The sequence below is a fragment of the Dryobates pubescens genome, chromosome 4 (assembly GCF_014839835.1).
Source record: "Dryobates pubescens isolate bDryPub1 chromosome 4, bDryPub1.pri, whole genome shotgun sequence".
Classification (NCBI taxonomy): Eukaryota; Metazoa; Chordata; class Aves; order Piciformes; family Picidae; genus Dryobates; species Dryobates pubescens.
Genome location: NC_071615.1, coordinates 27,260,859 through 27,273,518, shown reverse-complemented (window position 1 = coordinate 27,273,518; position 12,660 = coordinate 27,260,859). Strand labels below are relative to the sequence as shown.

Below are 12,660 nucleotides of genomic sequence, written 5' to 3'. Positions count from 1 at the left end.
TCTATTTTTCCCAAAATGCCTCAGCCAAGGTCGTGTGGTACTTGTGTGGTAGGTATACCCATAGAGGACATTCCCTGTTGTGGGAGTTGAGTTGGATGGCTTCAAGAAGAGAGCAGACACAGAGAAGAACTTTAATGTCCTGGTGTTCATAGGCTGGCTAAGTTGGTGGCTGAGCTAGGAGATGGGGGATTGCCCACCTAACAAGTGACAAAAGGGAGAATGTACATTGTGTCACTGCTGAGAGTTGGTTCTGATTGAGAAATAAACAGCAAGCAAAGTGGCTGTAGCTGAAAGTTGGATTCTCAGCTCCAGGAAGTGCCTGGAGTTTTCCCATAAAATTGGGCAGGCTTTTCCTTTTATTTGTGTCCTCTTTTTCCCTTTCTCCCCCTTCCCCTGCAGTGTTCCAGTTTTCAGCCCTCCCAGGTCTCCCGGTCTACCTGTCTTTGCCTGCAGACCTGGAAGGAACTCTCAGCTCTAGCATAGCAGCAACAGCTTCTTTTCTCTTGCCTGCTGCTGTTATCTGACTTGTGCATCTCAGAGCAAAACTGATAAAGACTGCAATGGCAAGATAGTAATTTTCAGTCTTTAATAACTTCTTGTGATTTAAAAATCTCATCAAAGAACTGTGTGTTAGTTAAATGATGATTAATAGAGATGCTTATGAATAAAACATACCAATTTAAGTCTGATTTTGCACTAATAGTGTTGGACTGTTCTCTTTTCTCTGCCTTCAGTCTGTAACAACAATGGGATCACAGGAGAACAGCATATCATTAGACAGCTACCATTGTCAATTTTTTTTGCCTGGATGAGAAGGCTTTTTTAGGTTTAAGGAGCAAGTCTCCACTTGTTCAGACAAGTACATGTCCATTTGTGGAGGATGGATCCGTTTCAGGTTTCAGATACTTGGCCCCTGTGTAGTTTAAGCTGACTGGGCAGTAGAATAGGATAGAGAGAAATAAATTATTGGGAAAATACAGTGGTACAGTCAGATGAAGACTGGGACTAGTTTCATAAAAGCAGCTTAAATGTCTGTTTAGGGAAGGGAACTACTTTACAAGACAACTAGTCAAGTATAGGAAGATAACAGCCATATGAGATCTCGAGTTTACCCCCTGCACACAGAATCACAAAAATCACAGAATGTTCAGGGCTGGAAGGAACCTTGAAAGATCATCCAGTCCAACCCCCCTGCTAGAGCAGGACCACCTAGAACAGGCCACCTAGGAACACATTCAGTCAGGTTTTGAATACCTCCAGATAAGGAGACTCTACAGCCTCTCTGGGCAGCCTTTTCCAGGGCTCTGTCACCCTCACAGTGAAAACTTTTCCTTATGTTCACATGGAACCTCCTATGTACCAGCTTGCACCTGTTGCCCTTTGTCCTACCACTGGACGTCACTGAGAGGAGGCTGGCTTCATCCTCCTGATAATCACCCTTCATATATTTCTAAGTATTAATGAGATCACCCCCTCAGTCTCCTCTTCTCCAAGATAAAGAGCCCCAGCTCACTCAGCCTTTCCTCAGAAGGGAGATGTTCCACTCCCTTCATCATGTTTGTGACTCTGTGCTGGACTCTTTCAAGCAGTTCCCTGAGGTCCTTCTTGAACTGAGGAGCCCAGAACTGGACACAATGTTCTAGATGTGGCCTCACCAGAGCAGAGTAGAGGAGGACGAAAACCTCTCTTGACCTACTAACCACACCCATCCTAATACACCCCAGGATGGTATTTGTCTTCTTGGCTACAAGGGCACATTACTGGCTCATAGTCAGCCTTCTGTCCACCAGGACCCCCAGGTTATTTTCCCCTATGCTGCTCTCCAACAGGTCAGTCCCAAACTTATACCGGTAGGTGGGGTTACACTGCAAGGAAGAATTGAGTTTATACAGAAAACTGTCAGTAGTGGAGTAATTTACTGTGGCTTTTTGTTTATAATGTCAATACACGGATGCTCTGTTTCTTCCCTTGCAGCTGCACTGAGAGCTTGTGCCGATGGAGGTGCCAATCGTCTCTATGACATCACAGAAGGAAGCCAGGACAGGTATGTTAACAAGAAACTTGGAGTCACTGAAGTCGTTTCTTCTCAATGAAAGTAAAATATGGAGGAAGAGGCTCTGTTCTGTTACTGAAGTAGCTGCCTGCTCTGTACATGGCACTTCAGTGAACTGTGGCAGGCAGTGTAATATTTTCTCCACATTATCTTTAGCTTTTATTCCCAGCCACAATTTTTAAAACCACACAGCTAGCCTGAAATGCTTTTTTTTTCCTGAAGCCCGCTGTTTTTTCTTCCTCTTGAAAGCTCTGCTCTCAGTCTGTCTTACTTTATGCATCCATCAGAGCTGGGACTTTGATACAGCCTCTGAAACAGCTTGCTGTGAACCTAGTAAGGGTTGAGTAGAGGAACATCTGCTGCCTCTCTCCAGGAGCTGAAACAAAGTATGTCGTCTTCATTCTTCTTCTGAAACCTTAGAGGAAATCTGCTTGCTTTCTGAAGGAAGATGGGTAATAAAGTAGGAAATCTATTTTTCTTGTTTAATTATTTCTAAATTAGCATCAGGGTGTCATACATGACCAAAGGTAAGTACAGAGGTTATCCAGAAACCTATGTGCTAGGTGAGGAAATGCAATTGGAAGGAGAGTGTTTTTGTTTTGTGTGTGGCGTTTAAAGTCATAAAATATTCCCAGTTTCTGCCCCAGAAGTGTCGAGCTGGGCTTGTGATGCAGAATGCTGCATTCATCTGCTATCTTGTTTTTGTAGTGGCACTGTGGAATATTGTGTAACCTGAGGTTACCAAGGATCCTTTTTGCTTGTCTTCAGCAGTTTCAGTGGTTTTGAGCAAGAATTCATAAATAGTTAACAAAAGCAAATAAATGAATAAAGGTGACTCTCAGGGTAAAGGAATGAGACAGGTGTTTTGTAGAACTTCAAACATTATGAACAATTTTGTTCACGCAGTAAAATCTGAGATGTATTTTCTGCTTCATGGCAAGTGTGTAATGGAGGCCAGGGGAAGCTTGCTTTCCTCCTGTCCTTCATAGTAAAGAGCAGAGTTGGAGAGAAGACTGCAGTCTTGAAGTAAAGGTTAACTTAAAATTCCTTCCTTTGTCACCTGAGAAAAGTTTGATGGCTGTAATCTACTACTGCTAAAGCTGACACTAGAACCTGTCCAGCACTACTAACTTTTGCAGGAGTGTTCTTTGTATTTCTCTTCTTCTAGTAGTAGCTCACATAGCCATTACTCACTTAATCTTGAATTCTGAGTTCTGTTTGAGTTGCAGCAAGCAGTTCTCTGATAATGGAGATGCTTTCCAAAGAGCAACGTTTTAGAACGTTTTACCTTCTCCTGTAACCCATTCATTTCTTCTGCACACTTTTATGTTCATATTAAATAAACATAATTCAGGGGGAAATGGATGATTATACCTTGACTGAATAGTTCTTTCAGTCTTACATATTTGGCCCTTGGAACATTCGTTTTCTTTATCTTTCTTCCTCTCATCTTAATTGTTTTGGGTAGGTATACTTTACCTTCCACGTGATTCTTTTGAAACACAAAAAAACCCCACAACTGAATAATATTTGTTTTGGGGGTGTCTTTAAAGAAATAATTCTCCTGGAATAAATATTCATTTACTTCTCTGAAGTACCTTCCTTTAAAATCTCTGTCCAGTGTTATTAAAGACCTGTCTGCTTAGACTCTACTGACATGCTAATAATGGTGGTGAATGGTGCCACATCCGGCTGGCGGCCAGTCACCAGTGGCGTCCCCCAGGGATCAGTGCTGGGCCCCATCCTCTTTAACATCTTCATCCTCTTTAACATCTTCATTGATGATCTGGATGAGGGGGTTGAGTCAGTCATCAGCAAGTTTGCAGATGACACCAAGTTGGGAACAGATGTTAGTCAGAGGGTAGAAAGGCTCTGCAGAGGGACCTTGACCGACTGGACAGATGGGCAGAGTCCAATGGGATGGCATTTAATAAGTCTAAGTGCCGGGTGCTGCACTTTGGCCACGGCAACCCCATGCAGAGCTACAGGCTGGGGTCAGAGTGGCTGGAGAGCTGCCAAACAGAGAGGGACCTGGGGGTGCTGATTGACACCTGCCTAAACATGAGCCAGCAGTGTGCCCAGGTGGCCAAGAAGGCCAATGGCATCCTGGCCTGTATTAGGAATAGTGTGGCCAGCAGGAGCAGGGAGGTCATTGTGCCCCTGTACTCTGCATTGGTTAGGCCACACCTTGAGTCCTGTGTCCAGTTCTGGGCCCCTCAGTTTAGGAAGGACATCGAGACACTTGAACGTGTCCAGAGAAGGGCAACAAGGCTGGTGAGAGGCCTTGAGCACAAGCCCTATGAGGAGAGGCTGAGGGAGCTGGGATTGTTTAGCCTGGAGAAGAGAAGGATCAGAGGCGACCTCATTGCCCTCTACAACTACCTGAAAGGTGGTTGTAGACAGGAGGGGGTTGGTCTCTTCTCCCAGGCAACCAGCACCAGAACAAGGGGACACAGTCTCAAGTTGTGCCAGGGGAGGTTTAGACTCGAGGTGAGGAAAAAGTTCTTCACTGAGCGAGTCATTCGTCATTGGAATGTGCTGCCCAGGGAGGTGGTGGAGTCGCCGTCCCTGGAGGTGTTCAAGGGGAGATTGGACGTGGCACTTGGTGCCATGATCTAGTTGTGAGGTCTGTTGGAACAGGTTGGACTTGATGATCCTTGGGGTCTCTTCCAACCTTAGTTACTGTGATACTGTGATACTGCTCCCTTAACCTTCTGTTTAAAACTCTATTTTATTCAAAGCCCTGGTATCTAATTGTGTTGGGTCAAACCCTAAAAACAAAAGTCCTTTAATTCTATGGAGATTATTATAGTGGCATCTTTTGGGTTTAATTCTCGGTGACACCTCATTTTGGGGAGAGAGGAAAGCTTGCAATTACGGGACTGTGACAGGGGTGTCTTCCTTTGGCGATAAGTGAAGCTGTTGTTGCTGTTTGAAGGGTTCACTTCCAAATCCTAGAAAGATATAGGGCTGCAAATGACCACGGGAGATCCATCCTTCTTTCTCTCAACTTTAAGGTGAAGACAAACTTATTTGTTCCATTCTTAACTCATACCTAGTTAGCTTGTCTTAAAATCTCCAAGGGGAAGCCTGTCACCACCACATCCAGCTGCTTCTGCGTTAGGCTAAAATATACCCAGCTTGTTGGCTCTTCCTTTATTGGTCCTCTTTTCTGATTACTCTTATTGTCTTCTCTCCAGTTAGTTCATAACTACCTTAAATCCTTCCTGTTTTGTCCACTGATGTCTTAACTTGTGTCTGTGCTTGAGCAGTTCACCTATTCCCACCACAAAAAGGAAACTCTCACCTTCCTCTGTATAGCATTGCATGGGGTGGCATAGCAACGTGGCTTCGGGTCACTTGACTAACATTTATAAGTTGTGTTATGTTCTCCTCTGTGTTTGTGGTGCCATTTTTATGGTGGTTTAGTTGGTTTTCCCAAAGGTTAGGACAACAGAAAATTTAGGACAGGAGTGAATGGCCTCAAGTTACACCAGGGAAGGTTTATGTTGGATGTTAGAAAACATTTCTTCACAGAAAGATTGGTCAGGCACTGGAACAGGCTGCTCAGGGAGGTGGTGGAGTCACCATCCTTGGAGGTGTTCATGTGTCATGTATACATGGCACTTCAGGACATGGTTTAGTGGGCATGGTGGATGGACTTGATGATCTTAGAGGTCTTTTCCAACCTTTATGGTTCTGTGAAAAATAGTTCAGCAAATCTGAATGGCAATGGTCCTTGTTTAAAAACAAACAAACACAAGAAATCCTTCATTTTGGAACTACTACTGAGGTGCTGGATTTTTCAGTGATGTGTTACAACAACTTGCCCTCAAGAGCAGGAGAGGTAGGCAGGGTAACTTTTCTTTAGAGAGGCCCATTCTTGGGAGCTGTCAGTGCTGGGGACAGAGGAAATGCAGGAGCACGGAAGGGCTGGAGGGACTCCTGTGCTCTGCTTTTCTCTTTCTGGCTGCACAGCCCCAAAAGGTTATTTTCCTTAGCCTGTGTTTTCTCATTGTTAACATCAGTTCCCACTTAGAAATAACGATTGCTGCTGGACCATTCTTGATCACTAAACATTTGCAGCTAATCAGAGTTAAAGGTGAGTTACTGATTTCTATGGGGTTATTGCTCTGCCTTATTCTGCCTGCCTTGCCTATGCTTATGTGTGTTTCCTTGGCTCACTCTGAAGCACTGTGATCCACCTCAGAGCTAGGTTGTTGCTTATCTGTGTCACACTACAGCATTTTCTTTCTCAACACTTCCTGATTAAATCTCAAGGCATCGATTAACCTGTGTGTCACTGGCTTTGGGGTATATAAAGGTGAAGCTGCATCAAAAACTATCATCCTATTGGCACCTGGAAAAGCAATCATTAGTTCTTGTGTCTCAGATGCTATTTTCCAGAGAGATGTCAAATCCATCATGCACTCAGTTTTGGCATCATTAAGAGCTCCAGGTTAAAGAGAGGAGCAGTGGGCTCTATAGGAGGAAGGATAATCCTATCATGAAAAGCCTTGGCTTCCTGGGGTTCTGTTGAGTATTTCAGTGTATCAGACTCACTATATGACATGAGGTGGATTACCTACAATCACTAAGAACATCACTTTTGCCAACCTTCCAGTTTCTTTCTGTGAACTGCATAAAGTATAAGCATGACAAGGAATCTGAAAAATAGTTGTGTATTTCGATGGAACATTTTTTACATCTAAAACTGAGGTGATGCAGGAAAGTGTAGCTGCTGCTACAGAATTCTTCTCTGAAGCAGCTCCACGAACCATAGAATAATAGAGGCACAGAATGGTAGGGGTTGGAAGGCATCTCTGGAGGTCATGGAGTCCAGCCCCACTGCCAATGCAGGATTACCTAAGGCAGGTCACTTTGAGTAGCAAGACTAAGCTAGTGTAACCTTCACAAGGAAAAGCAGTTACTTGCTTGAAAGGTGGAAAGATAACTCATAGTGAAGTTGTCTGTGTAGTTTGATGGTTTCAGGTGTTCATTTTGACAATTAGTAGTACCAGTTCCTCAGCCATCCTGTCTTCCTTTTGTTGTTTGGTTCAACTGATTAACCAAGTTCCATGTAAAGTGTAAGTAATTTGAGAAACCACAATGTCCATTGTCAAGACCATCAAAAAAGAAACAGCAAGGCAACAGCTAGCAATACCTATATGGAGAATCAAATCTTTTGTTTCCTGAATAACCTTCTACTCATGGAAAAGTGAGCACCTAATAGTATTATGGAGTGAGAAATGCAAATATACTTCACTGTGTTGCATATTGGATTAGAAATAGGATATTTATGAAGGTAATTAGGCACTGATGTACCTTAATGTAGGGTTGAGAGGAATTCTTTGCTTGAACTGTTCAGATTATACAGGATATAGTTTTTAAGCTATTTTATATTCAGGCAAAATTTAGGGCACTGATGCAGAAAACACTGAATGAGATTTTCTGAGTGTGGACTTAAAGTAGAAGAACAGAATAATCTTGTCTATAAATCTGTACTAGAAGTGTACAATGGTCTTGTCTTTAAAATTTATTCATTTTATGTTTTGGGGAAGATGTGGGCTAGTTATACATGTGAAGTTTTTTAATTGAAAATGATGATACAAGGATATGTGTCAGTAATATATGGGGATTTTTAATTAAATAGCCTCTGGAAGTGTGAGGTCAAAGCTTTTTCCAAATGGCATTCCTTGTTGCTGCTGGTATTGCAGGGTTCTTTGAACTGAGGGATTGTATTCTGAAAGCTAAGGAAGTTGAAAGCTGAGGCAGTGCTTTATCTGTCAGATGGCTTAAGGAGATCTTTTACATCAGACATTCTTGCCTGACCTAAAACCCAGCAGCATTTAAAGATCAAAATCAGGATCTTGAGTTTATCCTAACAAATTCTGCAGGTGTGTTCAGAAAACTCATCCCTACCCACAATCTCCTCCTTTAGGAAATACCTGCCTGTCTTGGGATCCACTTTCAAAACAAATAATTGTTTTGGTTGGAAAAAACCTCTAAGATCATTGAGTCCAACCACTGACCTAACACCACCATGCCCACTAAATCATGTCCCAAAGCGCCATGTCCACATGTCTTGAACACCTCCAGGAATGGTGACTCCAACACCTCCCTGGGGACCCTGTTCCAATGCCTGACCACTCTTGCAGAAAAGAAATTTTTCCTAATATCCAACCTAAACCTCCCCCCAGCACAATTTCAGGCCATTTGCTCTTGTTCTGTCGTCTGATACTCCCTTTCAGGAAGTTGTAGAGAGCAATCCTCAGCCTCCTCTTCTCCAGACGAAGTAACACCAGTTCTCTCAGCTGCTCCTCACCAGACCCATTCTCTAGACCCTTCACCAGCTTTGTTACCTTTCTCTTAACACGCTCCAGAACCTCAATGTATTTTTTGGAATGAGGAGGCCAAATTGAATGCAGTATTCAAGGTACAGCCACATCAGTGGTGAGTAGAGGAGCATGATCACTTCCCTACTCCTACCTTCCTTGGAAAACAGCCAGGCACCAACAGATTTCAAAAACAAAGCACCTTATTTGAGGAACTTCTTTACTTTGAGGATAGTAGAGCACTGTAACAGGCTGCCAAGAGAGGTGGTAGAGTCTCCATTTCTGGAGCTCTGTAAACCCCACCTTGATGCCATCCTGTGGAACTGCTCTAGTTGACCCTGCTCTGCCAGGAGGGTTGGACTAGATGATCTCCAGAGATCTCTTTCAACCCCTATTAATCTGTGACTCTGTGAAATATGAGTCCATTTGGAGTTGTATAATGTGTTTTCTCAGGTAGTACAGATGGGAACAACTCAAGATACATGAAGATCAAGTAGGTTTGGGCTTTTTTTGTTTATATCTTCAGTTTGATTGCTTTCACTTGATTACATTTTCAGATATTAATTTTTTTTCATTCCTATAAAGGGAGCAGGAATAAGTCCTTAAATCAGTATTAAGTAAGAAATTAAGTAAGAATCAGAGGGTCCTAGGTGTAGGTAGGCTTGAGCTCTAATAGAACTTGAGGTACCTGCACATTTTGGCATAAATCTATGGATTTTATAGTTTGTTTGTTTCTTTGTGTTATTTTGGTTGGGTGGTTTTTTTATATACCTGAAGACATGGAAGGATGACATTAGGGTCCTGTTATTTTAGCCACACTAACAGACTTCAGTGTGAGGCTGCTTTTCTGCAGTGATCCCAGTCTTAGAATTGTAGAATACTTTTGGCTGGAAAAGACTTCAAGATCCAGTCCAACCATTATCTAATGCTACCAAGTTCAGTGCTCTAAACCATGTCTCTTAGCACTCTTTTTTAAGGAGTGGATGGAGAGGACAGAACAAAAGTCTGGGGAGATGGAGTGATGAGAAAATGCAGAGAGCAGATGGACAGTTTGACTTACAAACCATATCTGGCTGCCAGTGAGGAGCTCTGCCCATATAACTGCTGTCCCAGGAAGAGCACCATAAGCCAAGTTATAATTGCCCACCAGAAAATAAAGGGTCAGAATTTCTGCATATCAGTAAGTTTGGAAAAGACAGGGAAAAAAGTGACCGAGGAAAGGAATATATAGGGACAATTTCATTTAATCCCAGGTCTCTCAGTCAGAGCTTCTTCAGCTGCTTCTTCAAATAGCTGCATCTGTGCCCCCAGTGTACTGTAAGAAGAGGAATGTCATTGCCATCTTGGTGATTTCTGGCTTTATGACATGGTAAAAATCATTTATGGTCACCTTGATGCTAGAAGTTAGGACTCTGTAGTGATAAAGTATCTGCCTTGAGTCACTGCTGAAGAAAGGAGCCTGGAAAAGAGTCCTGAACTGGCCTTCAGTACTCTGCACTTTATAGTAGTTCGGTTCATTGTGCCTAAGGAGTAATTCCCAGGATCCAGGGAAAGATGGTTCTGCGTGTATCTTTAGGGTGAAATCTATGCCTATGTTTCTTCTGGATCTCTAAATATCAGTTGAAATGAAGGAACAGGCAGGCAATACTCTCTTTTATGGAGCAAAAGGTTTTGCAAGTGTTTGGGATGGGCTGCAGGGTACTAGTTTTCCTGTTTGAAACAAAGCAGAACTAGGAAGTTATTATAAGCCTCAGACCAGGCTGGGTGTTAGCTGTAATAGTACATGCTATTAAAAATGTAAAATCTCAACTTCATATTGAATGTGGGAAGAGCGATCTTAGTTCTGAAAGAAGCTCTGCTGAGACTGAGAAGAGTGCCAAGATCAGCATTCAGCCTGGGAGCACAGAAATGCCTGTACTATCAATGCCTTAAAATGAGGGTGTGTTAAGAAATTGCATTAGGTTTTGGGCCTCTCACTACAATAAAGACATTGAGGTGCTGGAGCATGTCCAGAGAAGGGCAATGAAGCCGGCGAAGAGTCTGGAGAACGGGTCTGGTGAGGAGCAGTTGAAGGAACTGGGCTTATTTAGTCTGGAGATGAGGAGGCGGAGGGGAGACCGTAATGCTCTCTACAGCTACCTGAAAGGAGATTGTAGTGAGCTGGGGGTTGGTCTCTTCTCCCTAGTATCAAATGATAGGAAATGTCCTGAAATTGTGTTGGGGGAGGTTTATGTTGGATATTAGGAAAAAAATTATTTCCTGCAAGAGTGGTCAGGCATTGGAACAGGTTGCCCAGGGAGGTGTTGGAGTCACCATTTCTGAAGGTGTTCAAGACACCTATGGATACAGCACTTGGAAACATGGTTTAGTGGGCATGGTGGTGTTAGGTTGGACTCAATGATCTTAGAGGTCTTTTCCAACCAAAATAATTCTATGAAATTACCTTGAAGTTGAGTTCACCTGCACTGTTACCCTTCAGGGATTTCGGCAGGGATTGCTATTCCTATAGCAGCTGTTCACTTCTTCAGTTGTGTTTTTAAATTATTATTTACTTATTTATTTTATTTGTTGTTGTGGGTTTTTTTGGTTTGGTTTGTTTGTTTATTTTAGTCTGTTGGGGTTTGGGTTTGGGTTTTTGTTGTTGCTGTTGGTTTTTGTTGATTTTTTTTTTTTTTTAATAGTCTGAAAAATTCCTGGAAAGAATCATAGAATCAATAAGGTTGGAAAAGACCTCAAAGATCATCAAGTCCAACCTGTCACCACAGACCTCATGACTACTAAACCATGCCACCAAATGCCACCTCCAATCCCCTCTTGACCACCTTCAGGGATGGTGACTCCACCACCTCCCTGGGCAGCACATTCCAATGGCTAACAACTCTCTCAGTGAAGAACTTTCTCCTCACCTCAAGCCTAAACTTCCCCTGGTACAGCTTGAGACTGTGTCCTCTTGTTCTGGTGCTGGTTGCCTGGGAGAAGAAACCAACCCTCTCCTGGCTACAATCTCCCTTCAGGTAGTTGTAGAGAGCAATAAGGTCTCCCTTGAGCCTCCTCTTCTCCAGGCTAAACAATCCCAGCTCCCTCAGCCTCTCCTCATAGGGCTTGTGTTCGAGGCCCCTCCCTAGCCTCGTTGCCCTTTTCTGGACACGTTCAAGAGTCTCAATGTCCTTCTTAAATTGAGGGGCCCAGATCTGGACACAGTACTGAAGGTGTGGCCTAACCAGTGCTGAGTACAGGGGCACAATGACTTCCCTGCTCCTGCTGGCCAAACTATTCCTGATGCAGAATGGGTATAATCCCTTCGAGCTGACTTCAGATTACAGAATACTGTATAACAGGACTGAACACAAGTAGCACCCACAGACAAATTATTCAAATGACTTTTTAATGCCTCAAAAATGCTCTTACAGTAAACTTAGTAGTGATTGTTGGTGTTTAAACATGTTCTGGATTTTTATTTTTTGGATGTCTTTCCTATTCTCTTTCCTCAGCAGACTCTGCTCTGCTTTTATAAATCTGTGAAAGCCCTAAGTTCTGACTTTTTAACAATTTGCATTCAAATGGGCCCCTTTATTTTGAGAACAGATGATTGTATACCTCAAATCTCTTTAAATTTAGTGTTAGTGAAGCCAGTAGCTTGCAAATGGGGGACTTAATGCATTATAGAATTTAATGAGAAGTAAAACTTGAAAAGATAAATCCATTTATCTTTAAACTAGTTTTCTAGTTTTTCTGCTAAGATTTGTTTTTCAGTCCAATTGTATTCTAAGAGTGTTCCCGTTTTACAATTGGACTCTTTCAGCTTTTCATTTTAAAACATTTTGTGCCACAGTTGTGTTCACTGAAAGTGCTACAAGAACAAGGTACTGTGTTCTCAAACTGTCATCAAAGCTACATATTCCAGTTGATAAATTAACTCTTTAGGGTCACAGAATCACAGCATCTGAAGATCATCTAGTCCAGCCCCACTGCTGGAGCAGGATCATCTGGAGCAAATCACACAGGAACAAGTCCAGGTGGGTTTTGAATGCCTCCAGATAAGGGCTTGTATCATCAGGCCAAGGGGCAATGGTTTAAAAATAGCAGGGTAGGGTGAGGTTGGACATTAAGAGATAGTTCTTTACTATGAGGGCGGTGGAATGCTGAAACAGGTCGCCCAGGGAGGTGTCCCTGCTGAGTGTGTGGAGGTTGGCCTAGATGGGCTGCCCAGGGAGATGGTGGAGTCACCATCCCTGGAGGTGTTCAAGAGGGGATTGGATGTGGCACTTGGTG

The 12,660-nt window shown here is 42.9% G+C and overlaps 1 protein-coding gene across 2 annotated transcripts in view; it reads left to right on the top strand.

Moving 5' to 3' along the window:
• Nucleotides 1–12,660, top strand: part of TPK1 (thiamin pyrophosphokinase 1) — a 339,092-nt gene that overhangs the window by 130,453 nt on the left and 195,979 nt on the right. The window contains exon 3 of one of the 2 annotated variants that reach the window (XM_054160983.1): nt 1,975–2,044. In XM_054160983.1, the coding sequence (XP_054016958.1) occupies nt 1,975–2,044 (70 nt within the window). Of the gene's footprint in view, nt 1–1,974; nt 2,045–12,660 lie in introns of those variants that run through there. The other variant, XM_054160986.1, reaches the window with a different exon arrangement.